The sequence below is a fragment of the Lactuca saligna genome, chromosome 8 (assembly GCF_052625555.1).
Source record: "Lactuca saligna cultivar CGN05327 chromosome 8, ASM5262555v1, whole genome shotgun sequence".
NCBI classification, from domain to species: domain Eukaryota; kingdom Viridiplantae; phylum Streptophyta; class Magnoliopsida; order Asterales; family Asteraceae; genus Lactuca; species Lactuca saligna.
Genome location: NC_136424.1, coordinates 146148641 through 146158864, shown reverse-complemented (window position 1 = coordinate 146158864; position 10224 = coordinate 146148641). Strand labels below are relative to the sequence as shown.

The window sequence follows — 10224 nt, the reverse complement described above, 5'->3', positions numbered from 1 at the left end:
AAATAAAATCTTTAAGTTCGTATCCTTATACTAGATTTGTTATTCAAGATTAAAAATAATAATAAAAATAAAAAATAAAAAAAATAACAATCTAAAATAGCCAATTTCCTTAATGATTTGTCAAAAATAACCCAAAATTTCATTTATTCACAATGTAACCACACATTTCGCACTAGAAGCACTATAAAATAGTGTAGCCCTTGTAAAATGCTTTTTTGCCCTGATACGATATCGCTTTGTCCAATTCTATCCTTCACCATATGCACTTCAAAATGGTTAATGTAGAACATGAAGGGTAATCATGCTTTTATGTAAGTACATTACCTATATGAGTAATGTATGATAAGACAATGCCTTTGTTGCTTTTGATAGAAGTATATTACCTAACCTAGATGAGTAAAGTAGAACATGGAAAGTAATCATGCATAGGTGAGTACATGTTATAATGATAACATTGAAAAGTAACAATTGGCAAACTTAAATGCTTCCACATACATATATTGTGAAAAAATGATGTATAAATAATTAGTTTGGCATTTAGGAAACTCAATGATGAGATTTTAAAGTAGGAAGTATTTGCATTGGCTTTAGTTTACATGATCTAGGTTTGGGTAGGTAGATACAAAATCTTGAAAGATTTGAAACACCAACAACCTAAACTGAAATGAATAAGATAAACCCCATGAAAATCCATTTTCGTGATTCCATTGAAGCATTTAAACTCATGATCCGCCGGCGTGAAACCTGCCGGAAAATCACATTTTAAAAACAAGTCAACTTTTGGTGGCATTAACTTCCTCCACCTTTCCGCCCCCATTAAAAAGGAAATTGGGATTTGAGGGTTTAGATCAATTTGGGTAATATTTTAATTTAATTTCATACTATATTTACACATATTTCGATCCGATACTCATTGTCAGTTTCACAGTCATATCAGCTTCAGTTTCAGGTGAGCATTCGCATTCGTATTCGTATTCGCATTCGCTTTTCCCTTTTTCTTTCTTTCTAAATTTGAAAGGTTTCCACGTACCCAAATCTACAGTTGCAGATCTAGGGTTTTGATTTTTTAAATGCGGAATTTCACAGGTGTTTATTTGTACTTACGTTTTTAATTTCCGTGCCTTGCAGTTTGTCTGTTCGTAATTCACTTGAGCGAGGTAAAATTCGACTTCTGATGCTTTCTACGTTTGGATTTACTTTAATTTAACAAAAAGTAACTGTGATGTTGAAATTGTACCTATAATAATACCTTGTTTATTACGTAGGTTTTGAAATCAAGATCTACATTTGAAGCGATAAACGAAACGTATCACTCAGCACCATTATTGTCGGTGAGCAAAGAAGATGAGTGAAGGACAGCGGTTTCAGCTGGGAACAATCGGGGCGTTAGGTTTGTCTGTGGTTTCTTCGGTTTCGATTGTAATTTGCAACAAAGCGCTCATCAGCACCCTTGGTTTTACGTTCGGTAAGCCATTGATCTTTTGCACCAAGTTTAATTACTCTTTTATTTCTTTTTGTGGATCACCGAAGCTTCATAATTCAGAGATATGATCCTATCTTCCATAAGTGAGGTCTTAGGTTTAAGCTTGAACAACTACCCACACATTATTTGGTATATGTAATATGTTGTTGTTCAAATCTCTCTTAACTATCTTCCTTCATGTTCATGTGGCCCTATACCTATCCTAAAGCCCTGATGCTTTCCCATGGCTGGAAAAGATTAACTAATAACTGATGATCCACCTACACACATCTCTCTGCTACACACATCTTGCTTTGTTTTGAATCTTGATGTGCTGATCCACCTACAGTTAACCAATATGTTAACTCATCTATTATGATACGATTTTGAAGTTTTTCTTATACCATGATTTGACACGAGTTTCTTTCTTCATAGTTAAAACCATTTAATGGATGTTCCTATTTCATACTTGTGTTGGTTTTGACTTGATTCCTTGTTCTCTCAGCTACAACTTTGACAAGCTGGCATCTTTTAGTCACATTTTGTTCACTACATGTGGCATTATGGATGAAATTTTTTGAGCACAAACCTTTTGATCCTAAAGCTGTAATGGGATTTGGCATATTGAATGGGACCTCTATTGGGCTTTTAAACCTTAGCCTCGGTTTCAATTCTGTTGGCTTTTACCAGGTAAAGTTTTTTTTATAACTTCCAGTGTTTGTTACGATGGAATCAGAGAAGGAATGAAATGGTTCTTTCAATTGGAATGAAAAAGAATTACTGTTTGTTTTGTTGGATGGAATAGAATGGACCATTTTTTTAAGGAATGTGATTCCTTTCATTTGCTAACTAGAGATTCTTTTTCCTTGTTCCATTATGGAGTTCAATAAAATATGATCATGGAATGGTAATGACTAATTCCATTACCTTGCTTATTCCATTCCATTCCATCTAACCAAACAGATAGTGATTCTTCCCTGTGGTTATGGAAGATCATAATTGAGACAACTCATGCAAATGCAACTAAAGATGACAAATTTTTTTAATAATCATTACCTATTGTGTTAAAATCTTTCAAAAGTGTATAAAATGTTCATTTACACTTTAATATTTTCATTAGTTTTAGGGAAATGTAATGTTTGTTTTTTCATGGTTTCATTTCAGATGACCAAATTAGCAATCATCCCATGCACTGTTCTTTTAGAGACTCTTTTCTTCAGCAAACAATTCAGGTTAACCTTTTTTTACCTTTCTCTTTCTTACCATTTTCTCTTCAAGATTTACTTTTCGGAAATTTCTTGTCCATTCAGACAATTTTACCCTTATGACTCATATTTGAGGTGACTTATCACTTTTTACAGCAAGAAGATCCGTTTCTCACTTACTGTTCTTCTCATGGGAGTTGGTATTGCAACTGTAACTGACCTACAACTCAACATGTTGGGCAGTGTTTTATCCCTGCTAGCAGTCCTTACAACTTGTGTTGCTCAGATTGTATCCTTCCTTTAAATATTTTGAATCACAAGGGTATTTACGTCTTTTTCACATATGAGACATCCCATCAAATCCTTGCCCCACCTTTTTTGGGTGAGACAAAAGATTGCAATTTTGTCCCGTTGACAAGCTTTCTATGGTTTATTTCTTAACCTTGAGAATCACAAGGGTATTTATGTCTTTTTCACATATGAGAGATCCAAATCAAATCCTTGTCCCACCTTTTTCGGGCGAATCAAAAGATTGCAATTTTGTCCCATTGACAAGCTTTCTATGGCCTTTTTTTAACCTTGAGAATCACAAGGGTATTTACATCTTTTTGGGTAGGACAAAAAATTAGAATATTTTTTCACATTGACATTTGCTATGTTATGTCATGTGGGGCCTATATGTTGAATCTTAACAGATCCATCTCAGATGACAAATACAATCCAGAAGAAATACAAGGTTTCATCAACTCAACTTCTATACCAATCATGCCCTTATCAAGCTCTTACATTATTCATCGTGGGCCCATTTTTAGACGCCCTTTTGACAAATAAGAACGTTTTTGCCTTCAAATACACTCCTCTAGTCCTGGTTAGTACCAAAAATACCCTTTTTCTTTTTTAATCTCTTGAAGTTCAATGCAAGAAACATCAACATACTTTTAACAATAGAAAGAAGTGAAATCATGTTGCTATTTTTAACCATCTAATCCAAAATTTCAGGGGTTTATTGTCCTTTCTTGCATGATATCAGTATCAGTAAACTTCAGTACATTCTTGGTGATTGGAAAAACATCTCCTGTAACTTATCAAGTATTAGGTCATTTAAAAACATGCCTAGTTTTAGCTTTTGGATATGTTTTATTACATGATCCATTTAGTTGGAGAAACATTCTTGGAATCCTCATTGCTGTTGTTGGCATGGTGCTTTATTCTTATTTCTGTACCCGTGATGCTCAACCAAAAGTCATCGAACCATTAACACAATTATCTCAGGTAATCATCAATTCCATTCCGTTACTTATTCCATTCCATTCCTTTGTTGTTTTATATATTTTTCTTGTTGTCTGATTGTTTTGTTTTATTGAAGGAGAGCGAGAGTGATCCTTTGATAAATGTGGAAAACGGGGTGAACACTGTAAGCGAAAGTAGTCCTCAGAAGTTAGGTGTGTGGAGTTCAGATAAAGATTTGCATGCGTGAAGAGGTTGATTTTTGGGTGTTTAGATAAAATTATTATAATGGAAATGGAAATGAGAAGTTTTCAATCCGGTAATGAAGATGTTACTGTGATGGGAATGGAATGGGTGAGAGAGAATATTGATGAGTTGTTATTGTATTATTTGACAGAATTTACACGTGAGAAATATTGGGTTTGTTTGTTTGTATGAGTAGAAGAGTATCTTGGCATTTAGTTATAATATTGTATTTTGATAGAACAAGTTAAGAAGAAAGAAGAGAAGAAGAGAATTATCTTGTTTATTGTTGGTTTTGTAGATGGTTATGGATTGGATGCAAATAGCTATGTTATACTTATAAAAGCTTCATTATAAAATTGCAAAAAGTTTCATTACATGCTTGTATTCCAGATCACTTATTGTGTTCTGGAACCAAATAAAAGCCACTTAAGAGTAGTTATTCATTTAGCCAGTAGATGATATAGATGTATTTTGACCATAAGTTCAACAAATTCTGGACCAATTATGTGTACTTAGATTCCGGTTATTTTACACTATGTGAATCAATAAAATGTGCACAAAAACATACAAGTATATAGAGAACATATCAACACTCCAAACTCTTCATCATCTGAAACTATTTTTGTTAACAGTTGAAACAAGCTATAAATAGGGAGACCACTAAATCAGGGTTGGGTGCCCGACCTATATCTAGTCAGGAGAAAATCTATCTTTTGGTTATTTTCTTTAACATTAAATTTAAATATGATCATTTTGTTAGAGAAAAAGACAAATACATTTAGGTATCGTTTGTTTTTTCGAAGCAAAAATGTATGAAGTCTGCAGACAACCTTTGCAACCTTCTGTAACAAAAGAAGAGAATCAAACGGCTGCAACATGTAATAAAAAGTATGTTTGTTTTTTTTTTTTTTTTTTACATTTGCAGACTGCTGCAATAAGTTAAAATAATGTGTGAAAATGTTTGAAGCAGAGGGTCAAGTGTTGCGCCATGCAGAACACGCGCAACAGTTTTTAAGTCAGAATTCTTCTGAAAAACAAACAACTGTGAAGGGCCAAGTGTTGCGCGGCGTAACAATAAGTGGTCAGAAGTTGTTTTTTTTTTTTTAAAAAAAAACACCTTAATCTTATTTACCTTTTTTCCAGTATTTAACCAAAAATCAAATAGTCTATTAATTTTGCAGTTTTACATACGGTTGTCAAATATGTACAACGGAGAACCAACAAACATACTACCAACCAAACCAAGAAAGTTGGTTACCGTTATGTTTAGTAGCCAATATGTTTGGTTGTTACTACCATACTAATTTGGTAAACTTGGTACGTTAATGGTATTAACTTTTAAATACCATGATATAACCAATATATATATATATATATATATATATATATATATATATATATATATATATATATATATATATATATATAGAGAGAGAGAGAGAGAGAGGTTCTTTTAAGAACCAAAAGATTTGTACGAACTTGCGAACTTAAAATCAGCTCAACATTTTTTAACACCAAAAACACCAATCTTCTTAAAGGTTGCTCATACACGTAAAGTTTCCAACTTTACTCTCAAGTATGCATGGAAGAGGCTCAAATGATCAAAAGAAGCCATAAAATGGACTTAATGCATGCATGGAGCTCTTAAGACCATAAACTTGGCACCTTTATGCCAAAAGAGTTTAAGATGACCATAGATCTGGAAACATAGCACTTAGGACGACCTTCAACCCCACCAATCACCCAAATATGGCTAAAAACCTCAAAACTAACCCAAAAAGAGATCCAAACAAATATTGAGCAAGGTTAGAACTTTATACCAGAAATATGTTGGAAATGAAGCGAAGAATCAAAATCTTAAAGGCTCCAACTTGAATCACCACCTTGCACCAAGCTTCTTTTTCTTCCTATAGCTTCAAATACACCAAAATACACTCTCAAAGGGCTCACAACACTCAAAAAGGCTTTAGGGTTTCGAGATTAGGGTTAGGGACTTCGGAGGCTGGAAATAAGGCCAACACCTGGGGACTTAAGGTGTTTAAATAGGGTGTGAAACCCTAAAATTAGGGTTTCCTCCAGAGCGGTCAACTTGTCGAGTTGAGGATCCTCGACTCGTCGGGTTGCCTCATAAAATCCTGCGGCTAAAACAATTTCAACACGTCGAGCTGGGGCTTCCAACGCGACGAGTTCTTCAGGACAATGAAATACTTCGAATTAAAATCTTACCAGAAATAAAGCGTTACAGTTCTCCCCCGCTTGAATTAGACTTCGTCGTCGAAGTCCGCCGCCTCGAACAATCCTAGATAATGCTTCCTCATTTCCTCCTTGGGCTCCCAAGTCCACTCCGACCCCTTGCGGTGCAGCCACTACACCTTCACAAGCTCCACCACCTTGTTCCACAAGGTTTTTGTCTTCCGATCTAATATCGCCACTGGTTTCTCAACATAATTCAAGCGATCGTCCACCTGAATATCCTCCAAGGGTACAACTGCAGAATCATCCACCAATAACTTCTGCAACTGAGAGACATGGAAAGTATTATGAATCTGGATGAGCTCGGTTGGAAGATCCAAATGATATGCAACTCGGCCCACCGAGCCAAAACCCTGAAGGGACCGATATACTTGGGGCCCAGCTTGTACCGCTTCCTAAACCGACTGACACCTTTCTAAGGTGACACCTTCAGGAGAACCATATCTCCCACCTGGAACTCCAAATCTGATCGGCGCTTGTCGGCATAGCTCTTCTGATAACTCTGATTTGTTTGATGCCTGCTTCGAACCTATTGAATCATCTCAGTGGTCTTGAGTACCACCTCGGTACTCCCCATGATTCGTTGACCAACCTCGCCCTAAAAAATAATGTAATATCCCAATCTTCAAGTATGATTTTAAGCTTTTATATTTATATTTTCATGGCAACTCGACAAGTTGGAGGGTTCCAAATCGTCGTGTAGAGTTTTAATGGTCTCACATCTTTCAAGGTCCACTCGATGAGTTGAAGGCTGAACATGAAAACCCAAATTTTTTTGGGGTTTGTACCCTATTTAAAGGCCTTAACTCTCATTGTTAGCCTCCGTCATCGTCCCCTCAGTCCATAGAAACCCTAAATCATGCCTCATTTTCCATTTTGAGTGTGTGAGATTCTATAGAGTGTTCTTTGATGTTTTTATTGAAGGAGTTGAAGTTGGTGGTGTATATATGAAGAGAGAAGCTTTAGATCTGAGATTTTCAGTGTTGTTGTGTCACACCCCCAAACCGAATTGGTGGAAACATTCGGGGGCGGAGGACGTTATGTATAGTATCATAACAATGCATAATAGTAAACAAGCAACAACATCATCCATTGCATTAATAATATAATTTCATACAAGTGTGTTCTGTGCAAAGATGCTAATAAGACACCAAAAAGTTAAAATCAAAATAAAGACGAGACTGGAAGTGCTCCGTCTTCTCAAAACCTATCATCGGTACCTATCTATAGGTGACCTGAGAAAACAAGTTATTTTGAAAGAGAGGATCAACATTTAAGCTAGTGAGTTCATAAGTATTTTAATGATAATTGTTTGTAGATGTTTGATGTAAAATTTTGTGAAAGTGTTTGTATGTGTTTGAAATCTCCTAGAAAATCATATATTTTCTACTAATATGGAAAGCAGTCTTCTACCAAGACCTAACTGGTTTATATGTTTGTTTCTCTTAAAATGATGTAATGTAGTCTTCTACCAAGACTCGACTATTTTGTATGTTTGTACTTGAAATAGTATGTATTGTGTGTTTTCCTAATGTTTAAGACTATCTTTTCTAGAAAGTAGTTTCGTTACCTTTTATGTGAGAATATCACTATATAAATGAAATGAGAAAAATGAAAGTGTACGGTAATGTTGTAAAAATTACCTACTAAAACACTAATTACCTTAAAACCAGTTTGTTAATTAAGGTTTAATTGTGATGTGGTTATAACCATGCTAAATCGACAAGTAGTTAACACGACGACCCTCTGGCGCCGAAAGTAAATGTGACATTTGTCACCCCTGACCTTTTGGCTAATTGTAGCAAACATTAAGTATGTGGGCTTGTCAGTCCCATATAGATCTATACACACAATGTCTGCTCTCCCTCCAGGAGACTCTGGTTACAAAACGTGACACAACAAGCTTGTTGTTGTGCCATGAAGTAGACTCACATTAAAGTTATCTTGTTCTTGAAACAGATGTGTGTTCCGTTTTGTACTTGTTATTGTTTGTTTGGACTGACTCATGTAAGAATTGACTCATGTAAGTTTCAATGTTCTAGAAATAGTAAGCAGTAATTCTCTAAACTATACCTATTATAGTTTACTAATAACTTAGGTAGTTTGAATGAATGATCATGAATGTATACCTTTGCTACCCAAAGGTATCAAACTGATTGGTAGTACTTTTTATATCTACATACATATACATAATATATAACTAAGATTTAAACGACCTTTGGACAAACAATCGATACTCTAAATCCACATCCAAACAAGGAAAAGGAAGTAAAGCGAGTTGTTATTCCTAAGCCCTTTAATCATTATTTATATAACTATATCTACATGTACATGCTCTTGATAATATTTATAAGTTTTAGAAAAGGAGTTTTGTGAAATATGAAAAGGGTTTAATATTGGGAAAGTATAAATGACTTGATGTCCGTTTATAAAGTGATTTGAAGCAGTTTGTTTGATAACACATTTGAAATATATGGAATTATTTACTTTGTAGTTATAATCACTTGTGACTGATTATATAACTAACATGTTTTCTACCTGTATCCCCCCCCCCCCTAAAAGCATTTAAAATAATTTAAAAGGTAATTTAAGGGGGTATGAACTCACCTGTAGTGAGTGATTCGGATGAAAGACTGATGCCAAGTGATATCCCGAGCACAAACAGAGCCTATTAAGCATATAATAACACATATATGTATATAATTAGTGTATGTAACACCTAATTATGTAATGGAACAACCTCAGGGACTAGGAAACACATGACATGAAGTGTTACAATCACATATGATTGTATAAATGTAGTTTACGACCACCCCCTAAGAGTTTACGGCCATAGGGTGGGTTTATGGCCATGAGTACTTGAGTTTAAGAGGTGTTTACGGCCATAACTAGCATCTATCAAAGGTTTAAGGTCCTATGCTTGGTCTTAAGGAGTGTTCATGACCAAAACATGCCCAAAACAAGGGTTTACGGCCATAACAAAGAGTTTACGATCGTAAACTCTTGGAGTTATGTAGTTAGATGATGTTTAGAGGTCTTGAATCTAGTGCTTCTTATGTGTAACTAGATGATAGAGGAAAAACTCACACTTTGGATGGCTTTATGGAGTTTATAGCCACCAAGAATAAGGAGATGTTCTTGGTGTTCTTAAATATCTAACTCAAAAAGCGATGATTCAATGGATGAAACCATAGAGTTTCACTAGATCAAGAAGGCTATTATGAAAGAAATGAAAGAATCACCTACATTTTTGAAGATCAAGATGAAGATCCTTATGATACTTGAGAGAGAATGGGTGTTTCTTGACTTGGAATTGTGAATAATGAAGAAAAGTGAAGGAACATGAGACTTATGGGCATGAGTTTGCGTCCAACTTGAGTTTACGGTCGTAAACTCATGTGTTGTGGCCATAAACTCCTCATGATAGAGTTTATGGCTTGTTTCATGGTTTTGAACTCAAGAAGATACTTCCTAAGACTCATTCCTTGGATGTACTATGCTTAGAACACTCAAACAGACCCTACACAGTGCAATAAGATAGCAGAAACAAGCATGACTTTTGATTTAATTGGATGGCTTTTCAAGATAGAAATTTCGGGTTGTCACATGTTGAAACCATTTGGAGGTATAAATTTGATATCTTGATCATCCTTTTTTTAGATCTCTTCTTTTGAAAGTTATGGCCATTATTAGCTTATTTTAGGACCATTCTTGGAGTTGAGCATGTTATGATGCTATGGTTTCAGATCTGGAACTCTCATGGCCTCCATGGACTTAAAGTTGCCAACTTTATCAAGTCTTGGCCCTCTTGCATGGATGTAAAGTTAGCAA

General features: G+C 35.1%; 1 protein-coding gene across 2 annotated transcripts; it reads left to right on the top strand.

Annotated features, from left to right (window-relative positions):
- The first annotated feature begins 671 nt into the window (after positions 1-671).
- On the top strand, positions 672-4423 carry LOC145011497 (UDP-xylose transporter 2-like). 2 transcript variants are annotated; one of them, XM_078970230.1, is made up of 9 exons: positions 672-857; positions 1129-1157; positions 1266-1465; positions 1968-2152; positions 2627-2694; positions 2824-2956; positions 3374-3535; positions 3667-3939; positions 4034-4423. In XM_078970230.1, the coding sequence occupies exons 3-9, from the start codon at positions 1345-1347 to the stop codon at positions 4142-4144; spliced, it is 1053 nt and encodes a 350-aa protein (XP_078826356.1). In that variant the 5' UTR covers positions 672-857; positions 1129-1157; positions 1266-1344; the 3' UTR covers positions 4145-4423. The 2 variants fall into 2 exon arrangements, with proteins under 2 accessions (XP_078826356.1, XP_078826355.1); XM_078970229.1 differs by having other exon boundaries at positions 672-949.
- Positions 4424-10224: the final 5801 nt, after the last annotated feature.